Source organism: Hyperolius riggenbachi, chromosome 10 (assembly GCF_040937935.1).
Source record: "Hyperolius riggenbachi isolate aHypRig1 chromosome 10, aHypRig1.pri, whole genome shotgun sequence".
Lineage (NCBI taxonomy): Eukaryota > Metazoa > Chordata > Amphibia > Anura > Hyperoliidae > Hyperolius > Hyperolius riggenbachi.
In genome coordinates this window covers 30,391,104-30,419,048 of record NC_090655.1, presented here as the reverse complement: position 1 = coordinate 30,419,048, position 27,945 = coordinate 30,391,104, and the positions used below count along the sequence as shown (strand labels likewise).

At 45.7% G+C, this 27,945-nt stretch overlaps 2 protein-coding genes across 3 annotated transcripts in view; one reads left to right on the top strand and one right to left on the bottom strand.

Moving 5' to 3' along the window:
* Positions 1-4: 4 nt before the first annotated feature.
* On the top strand, positions 5-27,021 carry DENND10 (DENN domain containing 10). Of its 2 annotated transcripts, XM_068255498.1 has the most exons (10): positions 5-113; positions 3,608-3,804; positions 10,127-10,206; positions 11,759-11,907; positions 13,155-13,266; positions 13,439-13,539; positions 14,065-14,172; positions 25,027-25,121; positions 25,374-25,574; positions 25,607-27,021. In XM_068255498.1, exons 1-9 carry the CDS (start codon positions 71-73, stop codon positions 25,548-25,550), a joined length of 1,062 nt encoding a protein of 353 aa, XP_068111599.1. In that variant the 5' UTR covers positions 5-70; the 3' UTR covers positions 25,551-25,574; positions 25,607-27,021. The 2 variants fall into 2 exon arrangements, with proteins under 2 accessions (XP_068111599.1, XP_068111598.1); XM_068255497.1 differs by having other exon boundaries at positions 25,374-27,021.
* The window catches only part of SFXN4 (sideroflexin 4), a 31,332-nt gene continuing 29,281 nt past the window's right edge, over positions 25,895-27,945 (bottom strand). Inside the window, exon 14 of the mRNA XM_068255499.1 lies at positions 25,895-26,266. Within this exon, the coding sequence (XP_068111600.1) occupies positions 26,189-26,266 (78 nt within the window). The 3' untranslated portion in view covers positions 25,895-26,188. The remainder of the gene's footprint in view (positions 26,267-27,945) is intronic.

Genomic DNA, 27,945 nt, shown 5'->3' with positions numbered 1-27,945 from the left:
AAACTCTGCCCTCCGCCGCTTCCGCATTACTTCCCGACCGCCCACTGCAAGAGGAGGGCGGAGAGAGGAGATGGCGGAGGAGACCCGAGTGATGCTGAGCGCTGCTCTGATAGGTGAGACTCATACAGGACTGATAGAGGGGGCTGTGTGCTGCCAGCACTGCTGGAGGGGGCTGTGTGCTGCCAGCACTGCTGGAGGGGGCTGTGTGCTGCCAGCACTGCTGGAGGGGGCTGTGTGCTGCCAGCACTGCTGGAGGGGGCTGTGTGCTGCCAGCACTGATAGAGGGGGGCTGTGTGCTGCCAGCACTGATAGAGGGGGGCTGTGTGCTGCCAGCACTGATAGAGGGGGGCTGTGTACTGCCAGCACTGATAGAGGGGGCTGTGTGCTGCCAGCACTGCTGGAGGGGGCTGTGTGCTGCCAGCACTGATAGAGGGGGGCTGTGTGCTGCCAGCACTGATAGAGGGGGGCTGTGTGCTGCCAGCACTGATAGAGGGGGGCTGTGTGCTGCCAGCACTGATAGAGGGGGGCTGTGTGCTGCCAGCACTGATAGAGGGGGGCTGTGTGCTGCCAGCACTGATAGAGGGGGGCTGTGTGCTTCCAGCAGCACTGATAGAGGGGGGCTGTGTGCTTCCAGCAGCACTGATAGAGGGGGGCTGTGTGCTGCCAGCAGCACTGATAGAGGGGGGCTGTGTGCTGCCAGCAGCACTGATAGAGGGGGGCTGTGCGCTGCCAGCAGCACTGATAGAGGGGGGCTGTGTGCTGCCAGCAGCACTGATAGAGGGGGGCTGTGTGCTGCCAGCAGCACTGATAGAGGGGGGCTGTGTGCTGCCAGCAGCACTGATAGAGGGGGGCTGTGTGCTGCCAGCAGCACTGATAGAGGGGGGCTGTGTGCTGCCAGCAGCACTGATAGAGGGGGGCTGTGTGCTGCCAGCAGCACTGATAGAGGGGGGCTGTGTGCTGCCAGCAGCACTGATAGAGGGGGCTGTGTGCTGCCAGCAGCACTGATAGAGGGGGCTGTGTGCTGCCAGCACTGATAGAGGGGGCTGTGTGCTGCCAGCAGCACTGATAGAGGGGGCTGTGTGCTGCCAGCAGCACTGATAGAGGGGGCTGTGTGCTGCCAGCAGCACTGATAGAGGGGGCTGTGTGCTGCCAGCAGCTCTGATAGAGGGGGCTGTGTGCTGCCAGCAGCACTGATAGAGGGGTCTGTGTGCTGCCAGCAGCACTGATAGAGGGGTCTCTGTGCTGCCAGCAGCACTGATAGAGGGGGCTGTGTGCTGCCAGCAGCACTGATAGAGGGGGCTGTGTGCTGCCAGCAGCACTGATAGAGGGGGCTGTGTGCTGCCAGCAGCACTGATAGAGGGGGCTGTGTGCTGCCAGCAGCACTGATAGAGGGGGCTGTGTGCTGCCACCAGCACTGATAGAGGGGGCTGTGTGCTGCCACCAGCACTGATAGAGGGGGCTGTGTGCTGCCACCAGCACTGATAGAGGGGGCTGTGTGCTGCCACCAGCACTGATAGAGGGGGCTGTGTGCTGCCACCAGCACTGATAGAGGGGGCTGTGTGCTGCCACCAGCACTGATAGAGGGGGCTGTGTGCTGCCACCAGCACTGATAGAGGGGGCTGTGTGCTGCCACCAGCACTGATAGAGGGGGCTGTGTGCTGCCAGCACTGATAGAGGGGGCTGTGTGCTGCCAGCACTGATAGAGGGGGCTGTGTGCTGCCAGCACTGATAGAGGGGGCTGTGTGCTGCCAGTTCTGGGATCAGGAACAGACGCAAAGCATTGATAGGCATTTTTCTCATGTTGTTACCACCAGAGACTGTTCTACATAACATCTGGTGGAGAAGCCTGTGACAGACAATGTGATGAGGGGACCAGCCTATATTGGGTAACAGTCATCATGTGTGCTTCCTGTGTAGACAGGGCTTGACGTGAGACATGGTCATGTGATTTACCCACCAGATGCAGTACTAACAAATCAGTTACACGCTTCTCCAAGAGGGAGTGACTAAAATATCACAACTAGTTGCAGACAAATATTCACACTGACAGCGGAGCACTGCGCACTACCTATAATCGCTATTTAGAGGAGATAGAGATGTTATGAGCACTGACAGAAGCAGTAACTGTTAGTTTTAGTAGGAGGAGACACAGCACTGTTAAAGGGGACCTGAACTTAGAAGTTCCTCTCTGCTCTAAAAGATAAGCAACAGCATAATAACTTTTAAAGGAAAACATTTCTTTGTTACACCTGAAACAAATCCTACAATAAATCTACAGTGTGTCTACTTCCTCCTTTTATTTGGTTAACAAATGAGCTGCTCTGCCGAGGCAGCCAGCTGACACATCTGAGAGATTAAATTACGGTTGTGATTAGTCACAGATGAGGGGAAATTAGACAGGCTAAACTCTCGAACTACATACAGGGTGTATTTCTCTGTTTTCCTTCTGTCCTGTGCAAGAGTTCAAGTCCACTATAAAGGATACCAGAGGTGAAAATAAACTAATGAAATAAACAATTGTATCTATCTTCCTTCTCCTAAAAATGACGTTTTAAGATATTCCACAATTTTATTTTATGTTTAAATCGACTTTTTGGTTTTATTGTTTTTGCTCAATGACTCATTCATTGAAATATGCTAGAGCTAAAATCTAGGAACTATTGGTCATTTTTATCTCTTTCGTGCTCTCAGAAGCCATTTTCTGCTAGGAAAGTGTCTTATACCGTGTTTTCCCTAAAGTAAGACATCCCCTGAGAATAAGCCCTAGTAGCAGCGCACATGACACCAGCAAGTCACGCTCAATACAAAGCCTGGATACAGATGAGCAGAAGTATAATGTGAGTTCTACAGTCCTGTATATGTGCCAGGCAATTTGTGTTTTTGTTGGAGCCAGCCCTCCTGATCTGCTGTGATAAGCATCAGTAGCGCTTCACCTCTTCTCAGGACACACAGCTTATCCTATCATAGCTCTGGGGAGTCTGACAGAGTTCTCTGCCTGCAAGAAATAGACTCTTACCCACATGAGCAGCAGAATCAGTTTCTTGTAAGTGAGAGCCAATATCTGCAAACCACAAACTCTGTGCATGCTGCTTGTGTTTCGGCATGGCATGTAGTATATACATTTTGTATAGGAAAACTACCAGTGTTTCCCTCCAAAATAACACATCCTGTGAAAATAAACCCTAGCACATCTTTTGGAGCAAAAATTAATATAAGACACTATTTTCGGGGAAACGTGGTAGTTGGAATTTCTTGTCTGTGAGGGTCACACTGTAGGCACTTCCTGACTGAGTCAGCCACGTACTTACCTGATATTTAACTCTTTCAGGCAGAGAAATAAAAAAAGGAACACAGCTAGGAACTGTACATATCCATGTCTATCTCATCATGTCACGTGTCACTTCGGGTATCCTTTAAGAGCATGGATGTATGGGACCTGTGCTGCTATAAGGAGCAGACATAGCCAGGAACACTGATCCTGATATTTCTGTCAGCATAAGAAGCGGTCCTCAAATGTAATTGGTGGAAGAAGCAACATGTGGCATTATTGTAGTGACAGGTGAGGAGACTGTCCTGTCACAGTGATGCTCTTCTCTTTCTCCCCCAGAGCGGGACACAAATGGCGACACACTGTGGGTATGGTGTTATCCATCTACTACCGTGGAACTAAGGGAACTTCTTCTCAGGAAATGTCGCTTGCAGGAGGAAGAACGGCCTCTCTACAACTTCCTGTATGGCCAGCACAAAAGAGTCTGGTTCTATATTATGCCCACCCAGGTGGAGGCGGGCTCTGTACTGGACAAGGTGAGTGGTGACACTTCTGCCCCCCACAGCTGTACCTCCGGATGTGTAACTGTTGTCCATCATGTAGTAGCTAAGAAGTTCTCCCAAGCCTCAATTCTCTAAGATCCGTTCTGTAAAAAAAATAATAAGTTGGTAAAATACCGCATTTTCAGTACCTTCTTATCCCAGTCTTCTCTCCCACAGCACTCCGTGTGGTTCCTCTGGCCAGGATAACCAAGATCAAACAGCATTTTAGACTTATTTGTACTGAATTCAGTAAGATTTTCCCACAGGTGGTAATAGTTTAGTAATTTGCCAAAAAACATCTTCAACTTGTTACTTGTTTCTGCTGAAATTATGCGCTGGCAGAAGCGGTATACGGACATACTGCGCATGTGCGGCGCAGTATGTCCGAGTTACTTAGAGGTCAGGAGAGTCACCCGGACACCGGCATCTATTGGAGAAGACCGGCGGCTGACGGCAGGGAGCAAGAAGGCGGTAAGTATCTAATCTTCCCTCCCTAGCCACCGCACCTTTCATTTTTTTCAGTTGTGGTGTCCTTTAAGGGAAATGACTTCTTCTTTCGATAAGATCTGGGGAGTTTGGCCCAACTGGGCAGCACAACACATTAGAGAATGAAGAACTGGTATTGGATTTTGTATTAACTTCAGTATTCAATATTACTCAAGGCAGTCATACTGTTGGCAGTATTTTCACCCACAATTGGAGATCGATACTTCTTATATGTGATCTTATTGATTATAAGGCATATGCTGCTTGCTCTCTTACTGTATATTGTTTTAGGCTGCTTTCACAGTAAGACGTTAAAGGCGCACATTAGTGCAGCCTGTAACGCTCCCCAACGCACAGCAATGTATCTGCAATGGGCTGTTCACAGTGCCCCCGTTGCGTTACATTGTAACGCTGCACGTCAATCTTAGAGTGCAGCATGCTATAGCGTTAGAGCGGCTTTGCCGCGTTAGCCTGCTTGCACAGGCACAGTGATTAGCCACATGGCTAATTAATATTCATTGCACTGTGCTGACGTCACTGGCGGGACCACGTGATGCAGAGTGTTCCGCTCACGTGGTCTCCACCAGCGCATGCGTACTATAGTATGCATCACGGACGCATCAAAGAGCCGCTTAACGCGGCTCTTTGCTAACGTCCTCTGCCACCACCACCATGCGTTGTGGTAGGTGCACATTATGCGACCTTAATGTAGCACCTAACGCAACGTCTTAGTGTGTAAGTAGCCTTATTCTACTATATATTTTTCTGAGTTCCATGTTGGAGCATGTTGTATTCAAAGCTTTTACAAAAAAATTTAAATAAAAAAGCTAATTGAAAAAAGAGAGAAATTATCGAATTGAAAAAAAAAATGGTACCATGTATGGGTACCATTAGTGAATTGAAATGTAACTGGATGTTAAAGGGACACTAAGGCTGGTTTCACAGTGGGACGTTACAGGCGCACGTTAGAGCAGCCTGTAACGCAGCCCACCGCACAGTAATGAAAAATCAATGGGGCTGTTCACAGTGTGAACGTTGCGTTACATTGTAACGCTGCGTCACAAGACAACGTACTGCATGCAGTACTTTGGACGCGGCTGAGCCGCGTTAGACTGCTTGCACATGCTCAGTAATGTTGGGGAGGAGCGGAGAGCGGCCAGGCACATGGCTATTTAATATGCACTGCACGTTATGACGTGCAGTGTTTACTTCCTGGAGAAGCCGCTCTGTGCGGCGATTGGCCGGCGGGACCACGTGATGCCGCATGCGCACAAGAGTGCGCATCACGGCATCACTGACGCCAGAGTGAGCTGCACAACGCGGCTCACTCTGACGTCCAGATCTAGCACCACCAGGCGTTCCGTTAGGGGGACGTTATGCGACCTTAACGCCCCCTCTAACGCAACGTCCTGGTGTGAAATTGGCCTTAAGCCAGAAAAAGAAAATGAGTTTTTACTCACCTGGGGCCAGGGCTGGGCCGAGGCAGAGGCGAGAGAGGCTCCAGCCTTGGGGCGCAGTGTAGGAGGGGGTGAAAAACTCACTCAGTTATCATTCCCCTATTGTGTTTGAAGCAGAGAGAAATAAGAAAAGGGGATACATGGGAGTGACTGCAAGCCAGATAACTACAGATTAAGGTGTTGTAGGGGTCTGGGGCTCTGAGGCACCTCTTAGTCTAATAGCAATCAGTGTGTGACAGCTGGGGTGGGAGGGATGGAGGGGCACACAATGGTTTCTCAGCCTTGGGTGCTGGAGGACCTTGTCCCAGCTCTGCCTGGGGCTTCTACCAGCCCCCTGCAGCAGTCCTGTGCCCTCGCAGCCACTCACTAGTCCTTTGGTCCCCCACTGCCAGCTAGTTTCGTTTTTGCCGACAGGCCTGTCAGGACTGGCCACGCGTAGCTTTTTCCGCATTCCCGACTGTAATTAGCGCTATTGCGGACCGCAACGCGTACTAAAATACGCATTGCCGCATTACGAACGATAGATATGCGGCAACGCGTATTTTTGCGGCCCGCAATAGCGCTAATTGCAGTCGGGAATGCGGATAAAGCTACGCGTGGCCAGTCCTGACGGGCCTGTCGGCAAAAACCAAACTAGCTGGCAGCGGGGGACCAGAGGATTAGTGAGTGGCTGTGAGGGCACAGGACTGCTGCAGGGGGCTGGTAGAAGCCCCAGGTGAGTAAAACTTTTTATCTATTTTTTTAAGTAAAATCAGCTATTTACTTATTGAATGCGGTAATGCATACTTAGTAAATTGAGGCCCTTGTGGGTTGCTCATCTGTTTAGCTCTGCACTACAGTACTGTGAACATTTGTTTTCTCCAGACATTTTCTTGAACTGACCCCACATAACCTTATCTACCATAATGTCCCCCTCTATAACAGTGATGGCTAACCTTGGTGCTCCAGCTGTGGTGAAACTACAAGTCCCATGAGGCTTTGCAATACTCTGACAGATCTAAGCATAACTCGGGAGGCAGAGGCATGATGGGGTTTGTAGTTTTGTCACAGCTGGGGTGCCAAGGTTAGCCATCACTGCTCTACAATATGCTTAGACACCTTTTCTAAAGCAGAGTTTGCGTTGAAGTGTGCTGGAATAGATATTTGATCTTGTGGTGTCGCCCTAAGCTCAACCCAGTGATGTAACTAAGGTGCTTGGGGCCCCTGTGCGAGTTTTACATGGGGCCCCAAGCACTCTATTGATATGAAGCCCCAAAACCTCCCAAGAATAGCTGCAGTGTCAGGGAGGTGTAATCAGAGTAAGGACACAGTTTAAGGATTACCACTATGTAATGCACATATAGAGGTGTTCATTACCAGCATAGCACCAATAAAAAGCTTATAAGGTGGATGAAGGAGGGGCCCATCTGGTCCAGGGGCCCCGGTGCAGTCGCAACCTCTGCGTCCCCTACTGGCTCCACCACAGTTTTGTGCAGGCGTCACATCTGTCCCTTTTTCAGTGGATGTACAGTGAGATCACAACGTGCACCGTGCCAGATGTCACGTGTGGCCATCACTTGGCATGCAAGAAGAGGAGCTGGCTGTGCACCTTGGAGAGGAAACCACAGAGACAGCAGGGCCTAAATAGTGCAATATGTCACCAACATGAGAAGGAGAAATAGTACTCATAAAGGTGGGTTGCACACAACCACATAAGGCAGGTGGAGATTAACAATGCCATCTCCACTCGGATGTCCAGGAAGTGCTGGAAGAGGTCTGTTTCTTATGGGAAAAAACAGGTACTGATCATTGCGTCCCCACGTGGGACCAAGAACACCCCTCCAATGGAGGGTGAGAAGCACAGAGCAGATAAAAAGGTGCCCAGAGGTATATAAAATTAGATTAAAACCGCAAAAAATGGTAAAAGAAGGTGGCTTACCTCAATAAAGACTACTTCATATAGAAATTAAATTTATTATGTACAGGCAATGCGTTTCGTGGGCCTGAGCCCACTTCCTCAGGCCAAATAATAGTAATAAACACAGTCGAGCAGGGAGCCACCTCCTTTTCCACTTTTAGTTGGTTTTAATCTAATTATATATATATACCTCTGGGTGCCTCTTTATCCCCCCTGTACTCGGCATGCATGCACCTTGAAGGATGTACGACAAATGATGTCCGCACAGGGGCAGTGGCTAATCCACGGCGAGGGAACAGAGGGTCGTTTAGGACCGGCACGGGCACAGGACGGCTGCAGGGGCTGGTAGAAGCTCCAGGTAAGTGAAAGTTTTTCTTTCGTTAGCTTTAGGTTCCCTTTATATTGGGCAGGTTCCCACCTCTGTACTGTACATCTCTCTTACAGCAGGTACCAACCCACACCCAGTGCCATTGCCACAAATGGGACATTTGTTCTATCCAATTTTCATGTAACCTGTAGATGCCTTACCTGGCTTAGGACTGTACTTTGTATAGTACGCATTGAGTCCCGACACCACTTTTTTTTTTTTTTTTCTGTTTGAGGCTCTTCAACCATAAACCTCTCACTGTTTTTGAAACAAATTACCCTAGAGAAACTTGATCAATGGGTGTAGTCGAGTTGACATACTAGACTATGTAGAAGTGATCCGAGATAAACAATCAATTTTCTTGACTCGTTTTGTGAATCCTCGGACCATATACAGTGGGTTGCAAAAGTATTTGGCCCCCTTGAAGTTTTCCACATTTTGTTATATTACTGCCACAAACATGAATCAATTTTATTGGAATTCCACGTGAAAGACCAAAACAAAGTGGTGTACACGTGAGAAGTGGATCGAAAATCATACATGATTCAAAATTTTTTTTACAAATCAATAACTGCAAAGTGGGGTGTGCGTAAATTATTCAGCCCCCTTTGGTCTGAGTACAGTCAGTTGCCCATAGACATTGCCTGATGAGTGCTAATGACTAAATAGAGTGCACCTGTGTGTAATCTAATGTCAGTACAAATACAGCTGCTCTGTGACGACCTCAGAGGTTGTCTAAGAGAATATTGGGAGCAACAACACCATGAAGTCCAAAGAACACACCAGACAGGTCAGGAATAAAGTTATTGAGAAATTTAAAGCAGGCTTAGGGTACAAAAAGATTTCCAAAGCGTTGAACATCCCACGAAGCACTGTTCAAGTGATCATTCAGAAATGGAAGGAGTATGGCACAACTGTAAACCTACCAAGACAAGGCCATCCACCTAAACTCACAGGCCGAACAAAGAGAGCGCTGATCAGAAATGCAGTCAAGAGGCCCATGGTGACTCTGGACGAACTGCAGAGATCTACAGCTCAGGTGGGGGAATCTGTCCATAGGACAACTATTAGCCGTGCACTGCACAAAATTGGCCTTTATGGAAGAGTGGCAAGAAAGCCATTGTTAACAGAAAAGCATAAGAAGTCCTGTTTGCAGTTTGCCACAAGCCATGTGGGGACACAGCAAACATGTGGAAGAAGGTGCTCTGGTCAGATGAGGCCAAAATGCAAAACGCTATGTGTGGCGGAAAACTAACACTGCACATCACTCTGAACACACAATACCCACTGTCAAAGATGGTGGTGGCAGTATTACGCTCTGGGGGTGCTTTTCATCAGCAGGGACAGGGAAGCTAGTCAGAGTTGATGGGAAGATGGATGGAGCCAAATAAAGGGCAATCTTTGAAGAAAACCTCTTGGAGTCTGCAAAAGACTTGAGACTGGGGCGGAGGTTCACCTTCCAGCTGGACAACGACCCTAGACATAAAGCCAGGGCAACAATGGAATGGTTTAAAACAAAACATATCCGTGTGTTAGAATGGCCCGGTCAAAGTCCAGATCTAAATCCAATTAAAAATCTGTGGCAAGATCTGAAAACTGCTGTTCACAAACGCTGCCCATCTATCTGACTGAGCTGGAGCTGTTTTGCAAAGAATGGGCAAGGATTTCAGTCTCTAGATGTGCAAAGCTGGTAGAGAGATACCCTAAAAGACTGGCAGCTGTAATTGCAGCAAAAGGTGGTTCTACAAAGTATTGACTCAGGGGGCTGAATAATTACGCACACCCCACTTTGCAGTTATTTATTTGTAAAAAATGTTTGAAATCATGTATGATTTTCATTCCACTTCTCACGCGTACACCACTTTGTATTGGTCTTTCATGTGGGATTCCAATAAAATTGATTCACGTTTGTGGCAGTAATGTGACAAAATGTGAAAAACTTCAAGGGGGCCAAATACTTTTGCAAGCCACTGTAATATTCACTTCTTCAGGAGTAATGAATTTCCCGGCTGAGTTTTATCGGGTTATTAGCTTGAATCAATCAAAATCTCAGGAAAAATGTATGCTTCATAGTGGGATTCAAACTGTTTCTGTTTTGTTTTTGTTTAGGTTACACATTTCTGTGTTGTTTTGACAGCAAAAGACTTCAACCCAGAAAAATATGCCACGTTTAGCCGGATACTGAGCCGGTGAGTGCCTGGAATCCTCCAGTGATGTGTTACCTTGTTAGTTCTGATCAGGGCTGTGGAGTCCAGGGGCCTTATTCAATTGACTTTTCCTCCTGAGCTTTCTCCCAGGAGATACATTTTTCATCTTCGATTTAAAATTACTTTCCTGCTTTTTTCAGCTAAAAAAGTACAAAACAGTAGGTGAAAAGGGACTAACAAAATAATTTGAGTATTTTCTTGCTTTTTGGTGGTTTAAAAGGCATTTTATGGGCAAACTTAAAAATATCACCTAGGAGAAAACTCAGAAGAAAAAGTTAATTGCATATGGGCCCAGGAGTCTATTTTTGGTAACTGGAGTCGGTAGTTTCATAAACTGAGGAGTCGGATGATATAGTATTCGACTAAAGGTGCCCATAAATTAGACTATGTATGGGCATATCAACCAAGAGACATATGTCTTTCTGATCGGAGAGAGATCTGTTGCCTGCCTATACACCACAGTCTCGAACAATTTCATGCTGAAATCGATTCGGACTCATCCTTGTGACGCCGCATCCGCCACCTTGCCAGCCCGACGCTGCACCCCCCCCCCCCACCGGTGCACTATACATTACTTTTCCATGTCTGCCGATGGTTGCGGGAGCTTCTGTCAATACACACGCCACACGTGGTTGCATAACGTGTGCACGTCGGCAACCACATTGGGCGTGTGTATGGATGGAGGGCAGCGCCCGGAGCCATCGGCAGCTGCAGACAGGCAATGCATAGTGTACTGGGCACTGGGGGGAGCACATTGACCTTTGGGGGGGGGGGGGACAGCATTGGGGGTTTCATTACGCTCTTTCCGACATCGCTCGCCCTTACCGCCGTGCACCCGTCTAACCAAGACAACCCGAAATCTTGCAGCATGTCAGACCAATTAATGCGGCCAATTTCTGGCTGAAATTGGTTGCATTGTCTATCGGGTCATCCACTTGACGGCTTAGATTTTCATTAGATGATAATAAACTAATCGGATGGTTGATAGACCGCCAAGCCACCTGATGTAGGGCCACCTGAATTAGTCGTGGAGTCAGAGCAATTTTGGGTACCTGGAGTTGATGGTTTCATAAACTGAGGAGTCAGAATCCTTGTTGGATGATTTTTGTACTGACTCCACAGCCCTGGATCTGATGATCACGTTTGCTGGGGTTGGAAAGACAACAGTCATTGTGCTACTATCATCTGTGAATCTAGTGTTTGGACAGCTTCCCCTGACACTATATTGTTATCTAACTCGCTGGATAGCTAAAGAGCGGGCAATGAGTGAACCTATCATGTTTGTACTTGCCCACCACGGTGGAGAAGTAACTTCCACAATGATCACATCCTGAAAGTTTACAACTACTCTCCTAAGTGGACATCTAGCTCAAGTGCAGGTCGATGAAATGCACTGGAAAAGAGTAAATCACATGAATTGTAGTGTGAAAACAGAAATTAAATGTATTATGCACTGGCAATGCATTTTGTGGTTCTGAGCCAACTTCCTCAGGCCAAAGGAAGTGGGCTGATGGTATATTATTGTCTTTCTCAGGATATACTTGAAACAGGGCAGCCCGGTGCCTATGATGGAACGTTACATATCTGTCTTCACCAAGGGGTCCTGCCTGAGTGAAAATAATGGGACCTTTCAGTGCCGTGACTATGATCAGCGCAAAGCGTTCATGTCTGGATCAGTGAAAGGTGAGAAGTCCATTTTGTGATTACGGTGGATCAAAGAGGGAGAGCCTCCGGCTGCTTTGGGAGGAGAGTAGGCAGGAGGGAGTATTTTTTTTTGCAATGTCGAGAGGAGGCATACAGGGAGGGATGATCTCTGATCATGTTAGTAGGAGGCTCAGCTGGAGGAATAGTTTCCTGTCAGACTGGAAAGAAGTTGAGTGAGAGGGGGGATTTCTTAGGAGTCGGGTTGAGGAATGATATGATATTTCGCAATGTTGGGCTCGAGGCTTACTGGGAAGGAAAATCCATTGGGAGGAGGCCAAAGAGGTTTCAAGGATCTCAGGCCACAGTGGAAGAAGACTTGAGTGGGAGGAAGAATCTGTGGCCACTTTGGTAGGATGCTGAGTGGCTAGGAGTACCTCTAGCCACATTGGGGTTGATTCACAAAAGGCTGGAAATATTGCCCACCATGCGGCAATGTTACTGGCCTGAACTGCATCGTGAGTACACAGGAGCTTGAGCTACACTACTTCCTAACGCATGGTACACTGTTTGCGTGCATTGCTACGGTAACGCTCGCTGAGCTATTGCTGAAACAAGTGATACTATTTTCAGTACAGGCCGGTAACATTGCCGCATGGTGGCGATGTTACCGGCCTTTTCTGAATCAACCCCATTTTAAGGATGTTGAGTGGGTGGGAGGGTCACCAGCTATATTGTAATTGAAGGGCCGGGGGGGGGGGGGGGGTTCTTTAAGTTTTTTTTTTTTGTATTTAGATTTAGGAAGCAGATTGAGGACTAAGCCCTGGCCATGTTTCAAGGTGCAGTCAGCAGGATGATTTTTGGTGACTGCGATTTAGGCAGATGGAAGGTCTACAGCCACATTGAGAAGGTTCTTGGTGGAATGGAGAATCTGGCCATATTTGGAGATGGCAGACTGGGAGTGAAAATTTTTGACTGTGCTGGGAGGATGGTTAGTAAGAGAGATGGCTACATGGGGAGAAAGAATGGTGGAAAGGCAGCTTGCTGGCCATGTTGGATTGAGTCACAGTGGGAGGAATGATCTCTGGGCACACGAGATGCTCTCAACTTGAGAAGAATCTCATTGGCAAGGGTGATCTCAGAACATGTTGGTGAGAAGCTTAGTGGAAGAGATGAGCAAGACTTCTGACCACCTTGTGAGGAGGCTTATCCGGAGGGAGGATCTCTGCATATGTTGGTTGAAGGCTGACTGGAAGGACCTTGGCTCAGCCACTGCCTCTCTCTTACAGATGTGGTTCTACAGTTTGGTATGGAATCAGTTATTCTATACACCGCACTAATGCTGAAGAAGAGAATCGTTATCTATCACCCCAAGCCTGAAGCGGTGTTGGAGTTCAGCAGGTACTCCGCTCACATGCATAACGGAGGAGGGGGCTGCACATTCAATCTCAGTATGTACAAAATCTGCTGTAGGAACATTCAACATGATGTTACCAAGACAGAAACGGAAAAGTAGAAAGTGTTGCAAAGTAGGTAATTTTGCTCTGTGGTGACTTCTCTTGTGCTGTATCAGGTCTCTTCCAGCTCTCGTATGGCATCGGCTGGACTGGTCCATTCTTCACCCCTATGTTCATCTGAACCCAGAGGAGATTGAAGCTCTGAAATCCTGCACAGGTAATACCAGGGCCGCCTTTCTAAACTCTTCCCACACAGATCATACACTTCCCGAACACTGAACTGACATTAGTCACATACTGACACATTAGAAGCAGTCTCTGATTATTCCTCTACGAACTACCAATCAGCTTCTCCTTTCCTTGGTACCATTTAACATAAGCGGGAGACAGTTTGTTTGCTAGGAGAGTCATGCAAAGAGGTCATTAGGGATGATCAAAGAGATTCTACTAAGTGGATACTATTCTAATTTTAGGCAAATGTATGCAGTTTGGAATTTGACCAATAAAATCCAGCAGCTGTTGTATTTGGTCCATTTCAAAGCTACATAAAGTTTGCATTAACTTTGAATTATTAGCATCTAACTGTCCATCGGTAGAGGTCATGGTGGTTCTTTCAGTCACGTTTTTGCTGTTGAAAGTTCCTAGTCCAGTCTGATTACTTTCCTTATAGATCCTGACCAATCAAAACTCTTAGTTTATTATGGCCAGCAGACAGGGTAATTCTTCAGAATTCTCTTTTTAGGTTACGTCGCTGGATTCCATGAGTCGGATGTCAGTAATCGCTCGGACCTTTATGACGTCTTTGTGAACCTGGCAGAGAACGTAATCGCCATCTCTCACAGCGCTAAAGGTAAGAAGAATTCTTCTTGCCTATCCTCACCAGAGTGCTGTACTTCCTCATAATGGCTTTGTGTAATACCACCTCAATTTACCGATCCTGCCATGTTCTTCCTCCTGTACGTACCAAGCCCACTGTGTGTGTCCTCCTAGCTTTGTGTGGTGTCTCCCCCTATACAGCTCATACTGGATGATATATAGAAGCATGTAGAATGATACTGAGGTATCTAGTGTCCTCGGCATCCCTTATAAATTACCATGTGTAAGTGTTCAGTTTGTGCTTTCCATCCTATGATGGTGAAAAGTGACTCAAAAGACTAAAGCCTTGTAGACTCTGTAGATAAAATCCAGCCAAGGCAACCAATAATGACCTCCTCTGGCAAGAATCTAGCACCACCAACCCCATGGTCTGCAATCAGCCCGGTGGATCGATTCAAATGAACGCTGGCCAAAAACACGCTCTCTCTGATGCTCTTCTTGTGGTGCTCTGTCGCTTCTCCATAGCAACAGAAGGCATTGCCTGGAGCCTAGTGATGTGTCTCTTTACAGCATCAGCTCCGCAATGATGCCTGAGGGAGAATCCTGATCTTTAGTTTTGGGGAAATAATGGGATTTATTCTTCAAACTTTTTTTTTTTGCATGAGTTAGATCGCCTTATCTGTTTTTACCTTGTCTAATGTCTACACAAAACAATGAGTTAAAAAAAAATCATAGAAATAAGTCAGGAAAAGTAATTTCGAAGTCTCATTAATCAGAAATCCATTACCATTTTTAGTAAAAAAAAATTTGTTTGGAAAAAGCTGAAAATGTATTTTATAGATAAGGTGCGGAAAGATCTGCTTTCTTAATCTACCCCAACACGACCCCTAACGCTATATAGCATCAGGAACTGCACTGTATGGGCTGCACAAAGTGCTCACTAAGGCCCCTTTCACATTAGGGATGATTTTAGCCGTTTTGACGCAACGTGTGCCTTTTTGAAGGTAAAATGAAAGTCCATAAACTTTTATTTTACCTTTCACATCTAACCCTGCGTTTTTGTGCGTTGCAGTTCAACGTTCCTTTGAGCTTTTAATTTACAATGAAAGTCAATGTAAAACGCAAGCTCTGAGAAGTGCATGCATTTTTAAAACGTTTCAATGCACGCAGTTAGGCCTTGTTCACATCTAAAATATCCATGTCGCAAGCTTTTTTTTTTTTTTTTTGGTGCAATCTTTTATTAGTCCCTCCCGGCGCTTACCTGCATGCTGCAATTTTTAATATTTTTTTTTTTTTTTTTTTTTTTTTACAAAGCGCTTTTGCAGAGCGATTTCTGTTTTTTCACTTCCTGACTTGAGTCAGGAAGTGAATTCTTTCACCTAGAAATTAATAAATACAATGTACTTATTCATGAATGCGCTGGGGAAATCGCTATACAAAGCGCTTTTTGAAGCGCTTTGCGATTTCCCTATACCTTCCATTGAGTCAAATCACCCCAAAAATGGTACAGGTAGCGCTTTGTGAGCGGATCGGAATTGAACCGCTCAGATGTGAACACTCTCATAGAGAATCATTGCTCAAGCACTTTTAGGGCGATTTTGAAAATCGTGAGCGCTTAAAAAAATCCTGAAAGCTCCCTTATTGTGAACAAGCCCTTACAGCTGAAATTAAAAAAATAATAAAATCACCTGCGATTTTTCCTAAGTGCTGTGATGGATTGAAAACACACTAAAAATGCATACTCATTGCGGTAAAACGCAAAGCACCACAACGCATACATCAAATGTATGCATTGAACTGTTACCTTCGCCATTTCAGATGTGAAAGAGCCCTAAGCGCATCTCAGCATAGAGGGAACAGCAGCATTCCTAAAAATGGGGCTTGTTTTTTCTACTGTGAAGAATACAAATGAGTGAATCCCTGTGGGCTGTGAATAAGAGGAAGCAGATGTTTGTCTTTTCAGTAACTGGTTGTTACTGTCCTCCAGTAACCGGATGTGATAAAATTGCTGCAATTAAAATTCCACTATCAGTGTTGGCTATGCTAAATCGCTAGGGTTTGCTAAATAACATAGGAATCCACTACCGCGATTCGATTTTTAGAAAAGCGCAATTGCGCCGGAGTGACTTTTATTGCGATTTTGCTATGCAATGCATAGCAAAATCGCAATCTCTGAAAAAATTAGGGATGTCTGCAATCGCTAGCAATTGCTAGTGGAAAAGGGCCCTAGCTAGTGTGCTACTTTGACGATTTTTTTTATGCTGGTGAACGTCTTTCTGCAGCTTGAACCTGTAAATGAAAATACGCAGATTGTTCACTGGCTTTTATAAGTAAGGCAGAGTATAATGTGTGCAATGTGTGTTCACACTGCTTGAACAAATAAGAACTTTATCAGCTGAGCCCTCAGTGATTAAGTGCAGTAGTTCTGTGTAGCAGGCATGGGTTTGCTAAGGTAGCAGAAGGGGGGGATCTGCATGTTGCGTTAAGCAATTCAGTGACACTGAACAGCTGGTGATTATAGTCAGCAGTCCCATCCTTTGTTTTCAGTGAAAGCTGCACTGTCTCCTCTACCCGTGCCACCGCAGGGGCCATGTTTAGTCCCGATGGCTTTGTTTTTAAAGTACACCTGAAGTGAGAGGAGTATGGAAACTGAGATACGTATTTCCTTTAAATGCTTACGGACGGTGGTGATTGAAATCTACTACGTTTTGATCCCCCTAATACCTGCCAGGGTGTAGATTTCACCTCACAGCGCTTGTGACGATTTCTCTGCTCGCCGCAGCTCACTCCCCCTGCTGTCTCTATAACGGCAGAGCCCTGTGAGCTGGTTAGGAGCCGATTTCATTGGCTTCTGACCCTGTCACCAATGTAAGCAACTCCCATTGGCTTACATCGATCACTCGATCAGGCGTTAATGAAAGTCGCCCCTGACTGGCTCACAGAGCTCTGCTGTCATAAGAGACGACAGATTGGGTGGCCTGAGGTTCATGGTGTAACCGGTGGGTATGTACGGCGATTCAGCGGTTTCTTGTACCAGCAGTCTCTGGTCCTTAAGTGGGCAGAGACTGCTGGTACTTTAGTGGTTAAACAATGCAAATTGCCTGGCTGTCCTATTTATCCTCTGCCTCTTGTACCTTTAGCCATAGACCCTGAACAAGATATTTGTGACTGAAGTCTGACCGGATTAGCTGCATGCTTGTTTCAGGTGTGTGATTCAGCCACTACTGTAGGCAAAGAGATCAGCAGGACTGCCGGGGAACTGGTATTGTTCAAAAGGAACTAAATATGGCAGCCCAGTGAACTTAAAGATGATCTGTATTGTTAAAATCGCACAAAAGTAAACATACCAGTGCGTTAGGGGACATCTCCTATTACCCTCTGTCACAATTTCGCTGCTCCCCGCCGCATTAAAAGTGGTTGGTTTTAATGCGGCGGGGAGCAGCGAAATTGTGACAGAGGGTAATAGGAGATGTCCCCTAACGCACTGGTATGTTTACTTTTGTGCGATTTTAACAATACAGATTCCCTTTAACAACCTCTGCCACGCTTATCTACGCCCCTTTAAAATTCACCTGAGTCACAGGGGCGTAGATAGGCAACTCCTGTTTATTTTCCCGCTGTGCGCAATCGCGTTCGCGTGCACGCGGACGTGCATACGCGTCGGGCACCCGCTGGTCTGTGATTGGCTGATGTGAACATGTGTTCAGCCAATGACAGTGCTTATTCATGCAGTTTCGCTGCTCCCCGCCGCATTAAAAGTGGTTGGTTGGAACTTATTGAGGTGTGTGGGGTTTTTTTTTTTTTTTTTTGTGGTTCCCTCCCGTCGAGGAGGAGGTGAAATGTATTCTACATGCCCAGAGACATTATATGCCCAGAGACATTGAAATGTGGACCTAATAAAAAATATAATTGATAAGGGGGAAGCATGTAATGTTGGTGGCTGGAATGGTAGGTATGATAATGGTACTACCACTGTAAGTAGAGCTAAGGGGTGTTCAAAGGGGAACATAAAGGGATAGACATAGAAGCGGTGGGTGGAGGGAGGGGGGAAGGGAAGGAGGAAGGAATGAAGAGGAAAATGGTTAGGGATAGATATACCTGCCATGATAGCCACTGATGAATATCTAGGGATACATTTTTGCAATAATTGATGAGTGTGAATTGATAAATAATATGAGGTGAGCACTGGAGTGGGATTATAACGAAATTTGGATTGATGAATTGAAAGAGGGGATGTGGGGAGGGGGGAGAAGGGGGAGGGAGATGCATTGTGTAAACATTTTTTGGGTGAGATGCACTATGTAAACATAGAAATATTAGAATCATGACTTGGTAAAATATAGATGTTTATGGAGAAAGATGAATGGTATTAAGTAAGGAAGTGGGGTATGGCATCGGTGGCTGGAAGGGCAAATGTGGTACCCCGGTATTAGAAATAAGATGAGGTAAGGGGGACTCAAAGGGAGTATAAATAGACAGATATAGGAGCCTATAAAGGGAGGAGGGGGATAGAGGAAGGAGTGAGTGGAAGAAATAGAACGGGGTATATGCACGTGCCACAATAGCCACTGATGGACTATTCATAGAGATTGCGGGACAATTGAGATATGGATGATGGACTGGAGCCCACGACAAGCCACGGAACAATGGCTGTGATTGCTCCCTGGAGGGAGAAAGTGATCTAATGGGACCAAGAATAATTATAACCACACATGGCGGATATGGGCATGTTATATATGTGGGACTCGGGAGGTGGAAATTGGCGACTGAAAGGACAGGAAAGTACAAACACTAAAAGGAAGTTAGAAGTTTGAAAGTTTAAAAGCTAGAACACAGATATAGAGCACGAGGAACTTTATTATGGAATTAAAGAGAAGACACAATAGGAGAGGGGAGAATAGTAATATAGGAGTAGTTTCAATAACATAGGGGGGGGGGGGGGGGGGGTCAACACATAGGAAGGTAAATAGAGGGGAATTTATTTGCAGTGAATCAGAGAGTTCATGTTTATTAGACACAGGAGAGTAAGTGGATAAGGAGATAAAGGGTTAAATATAGAGTAGAGAGTAAATTGAGAGACACATAGAGAGTATAACGTAGGAAATAGACACAATAATGGGGAAGCACGGAGAGTAAGGGAAGATGGGGTGAATAGAGAAGGAAAAGGAGGAGGAGGGGACTACACAGAATACTTGTCCTGAAAGTCGCCAATGGCCAACTCCAAGGGTATAAGCATCAAATCCAATTAAGAACATTCTAAATGTAAACGTAAAGGAGGAAGGGGATAATGGGGGTTGGGTATTCCATGGGGAAAAAATTTCTCTTTTTTTTTTTTTTTTTCTTTCCCCTTCCATTTTACCTCTCCTCTCCCATATTGGGTGTAGGAGATGTACGGATTTATATTGGAGGGTTGTGGGGGGGGGGGGAGATGGAGGGTCTTTAACCTCATGTTTTCATGCATCACATTTCCCCATTGGGCCGTTGGGCCAATAAAAGTAGGATAGGATACAACAGGACCTACAGGGAAAGAGTAAAATGCTCAGAGGCACCCATTGGGAGTGCCTATGTGGGGACAACCCACATGAAAGAAGTATGGAGTATGCAGAATGAAAGATGGAGATGCAGTGGAGAGGAGTTTGAGTGGTTGGGGGGGGGAAGGGATGGGGGACAGCGGAGAGCCCCGGAAATAGGAAAAGAAGATGAGTGGTCTTAGCATAATGTCCCTGAATGCCCGAGGACTTAATAAACCAGAGAAGAGGTCCTCCCTTCTACAGGAGATGCATAAAGCTAAAATTAAGATAGCATTTATACAAGAAACCCATTTTAAAGATTTAGCCCACCCTAAGCTAATCAATAAAAAGTACCCTCGGGCCATTTACAGTAATGCACAGGAGGCTAAAAAGAGAGGAGTGGCCATTCTATTTGCGCAGGGGGTAATAATGGAGGATGAAGAGGTATATAGAGATGGGGAGGGAAGATTCCTCCTAGTCAAAGGAATATATGAGAGCAGGAAAATAACATTAGGCTCCTTCTATGCCCCAAATAGTAAACAATTGAACTTCCTAGAACAATACTTGAGGGCATTAGACGACTTCGCAGAGGGGGACATAATTATGGGAGGGGATATGAATTTTATATTGGAACCTGCTATAGATTCATCCTCTGGTAAAACTTTCCTCACATATAAGGGCATTAGGAGAGGCAGAATTATGATACAGAATAGACAATTAGTAGATCTTTGGCGCCTCCAGCATCCCACGGTAAGAGATTATACTTTCTATTCGGCCCCACATAACATGTACTCACGTATAGACTATATATTGGTGTCACACAATCTTCTCCCGGAACATTTGGAGTCATCAATAGGTCAGGCTACGCTCTCTGACCATGCACCAGTTTTTTTGAAAGTGCATTTAACACCTACAAAAGGGAGAGCTTCCCAATGGAGATTAAATGCATATCTGTTACAAAGACAAGATATCAGAGAAAGAATAAGGAATAATATAAATGAATACTTTAATAATAATAAAGGAACAGATACCTCAGATATGACCATATGGGAGGCGCACAAATGTGTGATTAGGGGGCATCTTATCCAGGAGGGAAGTAGAGCAAAGAGAGAGGGAGAAAGGAATAGGAGGGAATTATTAGAGAACATTGAGCGGCTGGAGAGAGAACATAAAGAGACAAGGACGAGAGACATCTTAGGGGAGTTGACAGTAGAAAGGGAAAAATATAAAAAGTTAATGTACACGCGGGCTAGATATGCGATACAGAGATGTCAGAAGACTTATTATGAATATGGGAACAAGGGTGGGAGATTGCTGGCAAGAGCACTTAAGGCCCAACAACGGATGAACTATGTCCCGTTTATTAATGACCCCCAGTCTAAAAAACATTATAGAAATGAATCCATGGCAAGAATTTTTAAAGAATTCTATGAAACATTATATGGAAGAAGTGGAGAAGTAACAGATAATCAGAGAGTAAAGAGAAATAAGCTTATAGAGGAATATATACGGGATTCAGGTATGCCTAAGTTAGCAGAAGAGGATAAGAAAAGGTTGGAGGAACCGATATCGTTGGAGGAAGTAAGAAGAGCAATAGCCCACTCAGCGTTAGGTAAGGCCCCGGGCCCGGACGGTTTCGGGGCAGAGTACTTTAAATGCTTTGAATCTAATTTGGCACAACATTTGGCGGATGCATTAAACTCCTTGGTGGAGAGGGGAGACAGGGGAGGACACTATGGAAGGGACTCACTGGAGTCACAAATTACAGTAATTAAAAAGAAAGATAAGGATCCGGGACAATGTTCCAATTATAGACCAATATCACTGTTAAATGTAGACCTGAAGTTGGGGGCACATATATTGGCAAAACGACTGGCAGGGTTGGTCCCGGAACTAGTAGACCCAGATCAAGCCGGGTTTATAATGCAGAGGGAGGCCCGTGATAATATCACTAGAGCAGTTATGCTTCTGCAGCATGCGAAGGAGTCCCGGTCACCTGTCATGTGCCTCTCGACGGATGCCGAGAAGGCATTTGACAGGGTAGACTGGGACTTCCTGAAGGCAACCCTCTGTCATATAGGAGTGGGGGAGAAAATGCTGACACGCATATTAGCTTTGTACTCGACCCCGATGGCCAGAATCAAGGTCAATGGAGTGCTTTCAGACCATATGAAGATTTTTAGGGGAACTCGACAAGGGTGTCCTCTATCCCCCCTGATTTTTGTGCTGACACTTGAGCCACTCCTGAGGAGGATTAGGATGAATGGGGATGTGAGGGGCCTGGGAGTTGGGAGCAGAGAACACAAAGTGGCGGGTTTCGCAGATGATCTTTTGTTTTTTCTGACAAATCCCAGGCTGTCTCTACCGTGTCTATTAGCGGAGTTTAGTAGATATAGAAATGTGTCGGGGTTTAAAATTAATTGGGGAAAATGCGAGGCTTTGGGAGTAGCAATGGAGCAGAAAGAAATTGAACAATTAAAAGAAAATTTTCCGATTAAATGGGTATCACCTACACTAAAATATTTAGGGATAAATATATCACCAGATATACAAACATTATATAAAAGTAACTATAAGACCATAGCTCGAGAGGTGAGGAGTGATCTGAGTAAATGGAATAGACCGGAATTTTCATGGTTCGGAAGAATCAGTATCCTAAAAATGAACATCATGCCAAGATTAATATATATCTTTCAGGCACTTCCAATGGCAGTACCTACTTCTTTTTTTACCCTGTTAAGAAAGGAATTTTTGAGATTTATTTGGTACTCTAAGCCACCACGCATAAAATATAATCTGATAACCCAGACTAAAGAGACGGGGGGGCTTTCTGTCCCGAACCCCCAGCTGTACCATGTGGCAGCTTCCATAAATAGGATTGTGGATTGGCATAGGAATAAAAAGGAAAAAATTTGGATTGAAATGGAACAGCATTTAGTAAATATACCCTTGATAGGGCTACCATGGATGAAAAAGAGGGTGAGTATTACACACCCAGCGGGAAGTTTCTTGGATAATGCATTAAAAAGCTTGTTTCTATATAGGCGGAAAATCCAGCTGTCTAACGGGCCCTCTCCACTCCTCCCGATTCTGGATAACCCAGAATTTATACAGGGATTCCAAAAGAATGCTTACCTGACCTGGAGGGGAACACAGCCATTAAGGGCAGGAATGTTGGTGAGAGAAGGCGAGTGGGAACCTCCAGTAAAGTTCTTTGAAAATATACAGAATAGGACAGGGGAAATGTGGAGCCTCCTGCAATTTAGATCATTTTTGAGGACACAGGGCACAAAGGAGGAATTTTCAAAAGAGCTTACACCGTTAGAGAAGATGTGTGTAGGAGAGGGAAGTACTAGGGGCTCCCTTTCTAAAATATATGGCTGGCTAAATAGAAGACAAGAGTTAACAGGCAATTGGAGAACTAAGTGGCAAAGGGATATGCAGAGGGAGTTTACAGAAACGGAATGGAATAATATCCTGTATTATATGCATAGGAGCTCAGTTTCTACTAGGATCCAGGAATCGGGAGTGAAACTGGTGAGTAGATGGTATTACACGCCTAGTAGACTGAGTAGGATGTTTGCGGGGGCCGACGCGGGATGCTGGAGATGCGGCAGGGAAAGAGGAACCTTAATGCATATATTCTGGAACTGTGAGGACATTGAAACTTACTGGAAGGAAGTGAGAGGACTAATTGAGAAGATAGAGGGATGTGAGATGCCGGAAGATCCGGGGTTCTTCCTCCTACATGCTAATTCATTGAGCAGAAAGAAATATAAGAAATCGGTAACGATACATTTAATAAATGCTGCGAGGATAATGATAGCGAGATGGTGGAAAACAACGCATATTCCAACAGTGGGGGAATGGCTGAAGGAAGTAACCCATGTATATAATATGGAACGGCTGGTGCAGGAAAACAGAGGGGAGGAAGAGCAGTTTAAACTGACGTGGAAGAAATGGGAAGAATTTACAGAAACTGAAAGTTATAGGAATATATTGAGTGATAACGAACAGAATTAGGAGAGGGGGCATTCATAAGGGACTAACAGATGATAAACAAATTAATTAGAGATGAAACATGAAATCGAGATCTGGGGGTCTCCGCTTGTGGCCCTTCCCCTCCCCTCCTCCCTGCCCTAGAATGGGATGAGTGTGGAGGTAGATGTGTGATGATCTAATTAGAAAGGATGTGAGAAAGGAAAGTAGATGAGTGTGACTGAGACGTGGGGAAAGAAAGGAAGAAAAAGGAAGAGAAAAGAAAATCTGCAGTAGAATTAGCTATATAAAGTACTAAAGGAGGCAACGGGAGTAGCCCCTAAGCTATATTGTATGATGTGGGGAAGTGGATTGGAGGGGGAGATGAGAGGGTAATAACCCACCACTGTTGCCGGGTTTTTATTAAATGCAATAAGTAATGTAATATAATATGGAATGTATGGTTTGAAGTGTTTATATGTAATAATAATTTTCTACAAATAAAGAATTTATAAAAAAAAAAAAAGTGGTTGGTTAAAAAACTGTTTTAAAAAGTTTGTTTATAAACAAACAAAATGGCCACCAAAACAGGAAGTAGGTTGATGTACAGTATGTCCACACATAGAAAATACATCCATACACAAGCAGGCTGTATACAGCCTTCCTTTTGAATCTCAAGAGATCAGTTGTGTGTTTCTTTCCCCCTGCATCTCTCATGCACTGAAGTTTCAGGCTGCTCTTTTCTTCCTGCAAACAGCTTTGCCCTTGTCTGTAATTCCTCACTATGTGAAAGCCCAGCCAGCTCAGAGGACAATTTATCCAGCTTGTAAAAGATAAGAGAGAAGCTGCCCTAATCTAAATAACACACAGGCAGGGTGCATAGAGGGGCCTGGAAGGGGGAGTTCATAGCAGAACCACAACACTGAAAAACTTGGCAGCCTTCCAGACACAGGCTGACAAGTCTGACAAGAGAGAGATAAGTTGATTTATTACAGAGACTGTGATAGTACAAAGTGCTGCAGTAAGCCAGAACACATTAGAATAGCTTTTGGAACTTGTAGGATGATAAAAAACAGGGTGCAATTTTTGTTACGGAGTCTCTTTAAATTCACCACAGCAAATCTATTGGGCCCCTTTTTAGGGCTGTGGAGTCGGAGTCATTTTGGGGTTTCATAAACGGAGGAGTAGGAGTCAGTCGGATGATTTTTGTACCGACTCCACAGCCCTGCCACTTTTTACATTTGAATTGCAAGTGTTGCCCTGTTTAACTGCACTCTGCTTACTATGATGGAAGCTCTGAAGGGCCACATAAAATGGCAAGGAGGGCCGCATTCAGCCTGCAGGCCTCGTGTTTGACACCTCGTGTTTGACACCTATTATATCTCTTCCTTTCTCCTCAGAGGCGCTGACACTGGGTAAATTACACAAGGAGATTGGACAATTAATGGTTCAGTCTGCAGAGGATCCAGATAAATCAGAGAGCCAAGTCATTAAGGTGAGTGATGGGCTATGGACTGGAGATTTGTGGGTAATCCAGAATGGGCCTGATTTAAAGTGGAGTCCTTGCACAGGACACACAAAAACATAGAGAAATGCACCCTGTATGTATTTAGAGAGTTTAGCCTGTTTAATTCCCCCTCATTTGTGTCTAATCACAAGTGTGCTGTACAAGAATTTTTGGTTTTGCTTTTAGTGGATCCCTGCAGTGGTTTTTTTACTGTGACTCGGCTATATCTTCTTATTACAGGACATCTGTGTGAAGACTGGTGAAATTCTCTCCATATTGTCGTCTTTCAAGGAGGAGACTAGCGACCGCGAGAGGCCGACGTTAAATGTGGAACGGCTGAAGCAGAAGAAGTTCCCTCCAGCCACAGAGAATTTCCTAATACACCTGGCAGCAGCAGAGCAGATGTCACTGATATAGATGGACTTCATGCGATGTAACGTGGGGGCCACCTGGGTGCACAGGACTGTATGGTGCCATCTACTGCTGCCAGAATTATTACCCACAGACATTGAGCAGTGCCAGCCTATGGCATGTCAATCAGCGCATAAGGACTCAACTGGCTGGGCTGCAATTTATCATACAGTATTAAAATTTTGCATATCTTTTTACATGTGGTCATAATTCAACCTAGCTCCTTACACAAGGTTATGATTGTTTATTTCCCAACTACCCAAATGATGTTCTTTGGCTCTGACTTGTAGAGGAATACAGATATGAGCAATCTGGAAACACAAGATCTGAGGAACGAATGACCATTAGTGTCTTCTGGAAGATATTTTATTGGTGAAATGATCACTGACACAGTGAAAAACGCAAGAATTTTTGGGTCAGAAGCCAGTAGTGTCACAGCTGACCACATGTCCACCATGTTATTAGTTCATCACATCTATGCTCCTCGGCCTGGTGTTGAAGGATTCCATATGGAGGTGGTCTTCACCCATAAAGTCCTCTCCATTCTCAGCAGTCGGCATCCTTTGTATTAAGAGGAAGGTCTTCACTCGGATTCCCTTTGAATCTCATCAGCCTTGGCAATGTTCAGGGTTCTTTGTGAGGACTTAAAGTCCTCGATGGTAGAAAAGATCAGATTCTGTTGTCTTATCTTTCAGGTCATCCTCCAGATCATCCCGCTTGATCTACAAGAAATTGGGGATGTCAGCATGCAGCAGAGTAATGTTCAAGTACCTGTAGAAAGATGGCATCTACGCAAGCCTTTTGGACTTATGCAGCCCTCCACTCACTTCAAGTGGAACTGAATAGTAAAAAAAAAAAAAAAAAAAAAGTGTTTTACTTACCTGGAGCTTCTGCCAGCCCCTTGCAGCCTTCCTGTCCTGCGCCGGTCCCCCACAATCCACCGTTCTCCCGCCGCCAGCTAGTTGCTGTTCGATCAACACGGCAACAGCGTATCTTTTTCATGTTCCCGCCCGCAATAGCGCCCTGCGCTATCAGCGCAGGATGCTATTGCGGGCTGGAACGTTAAGAAAGCTACATGTGGCTCGGGGCGTGCAGGCGCAGTTGCCGTCAACGTACAAGTCGACAGCATGATGGTAACGAAACTAGCTGGCGGAAGGGAGAACGGAGGATCGTGGAGGACCGGCGCGGGCCAGGGAGGCTGCAATGGGCTGGCGGAAGCCACAGGTAAGTGAAACAACTTTTTTTTTTTTTTTAAATTCAGTTCCGCTTTAAGCCTTAATTAATGGCCCCTTTTATTTCTGTATATAAATACCTGTTGCATTAAAGGGGTACTATGGAGAAAAACCTGTAAAATGAATATGTATAAAAACACAAGCTGTAAATTCACCCTAAAGTAAATGCACTGCACTGTAAATGTTTTACTTCCTATGTAGTTGACACTTAATAGTATAATCTGCCAAGAAACTTTGAGAACTCATCACGGGGAGATTATTATTATTTATTGTATTTATGAAGCGCCAACATAGTACACAAAACCTGTTGGAGGCCAGAAACCCACTAAGATTTCTGAAAAAAGCTCTAGCTAATGCAATGCTATGGGGGATTTTTATAAAATCACATCGCTTAAAGAGAACCCAAGGTGGGATTTAATTATATTAGTGGGGCACAGAGGCTGGTTGTGCACACTATCACCAGCCTCTGTTGCCCTATGGTGTGCCCCCAGGACCCCCCTGCGATCTGCTGTCCCCTCCGCCGTGCTAGCGACACGCAGCGTGTCGCCAGCACAATGTTTACCTATGCCGTGTCTGTTAGCGCCGCTCCCCCGCCTCCTCTGTATCGGCCTTATCCGCCCGCGTCCCTTCCCTCCACTGATTGGAGGGAAGGGACGCGGGCGGGTAGCGCCATACTAAGGCGGTGGGGGAGCGACGCTGACTGACAGCACATAGGTAAACATTGTGCTGGCGACACGCTGCGTGTCGCTAGCACGGCGGAGGGGACAGCAGATCGCAGGGGGGTCCTGGGGGCCCACCATGGGGCAACAGAGGCTGGTGATAGTGTGCACAACCAGCCTCTGTGCCCCCCTGATTTGTAGCCCAGAAATTGGATCTTGAAGCTGATTTTGAAGTGGATTGGAAGCCAGTGAAGAGATTTACGTAGGGGAGTCATGGAGACAGAACAGGGGGGAGGAGTAGATTAATCTGGCTGCTGTGTTCATGGTGGATTGCAAGGAGGGGGATGCGGTTCTGAGGGAGACCTGAAAGGAGGGTGTTGCAGTAGTCCAAGTGGGAGATAAGGGTATGGACAAGGAGTTTGGCAGTGTCCGTAGTTAGGAAGGGTGAATCTTGGTGATGTTGCGTAAATGGAGATTGCAGGCCCTAGCAATGGTTTAGCTGTGGGGGTG

Excerpts from the sequence above, each read along its gene's own strand:
- DENND10 (XM_068255498.1), top strand. The coding sequence starts at position 71 with ATGGCGGAGGAGACCCGAGTGATGCTGAGCGCTGCTCTGATAG. Across the intron at positions 114-3,607 it reads GCTGAGCGCTGCTCTGATAG|AGCGGGACACAAATGGCGAC; the intron begins GTGAGACTCATA and ends TTTCTCCCCCAG. Across the intron at positions 3,805-10,126 it reads CGGGCTCTGTACTGGACAAG|GTTACACATTTCTGTGTTGT; the intron begins GTGAGTGGTGAC and ends GTTTTTGTTTAG.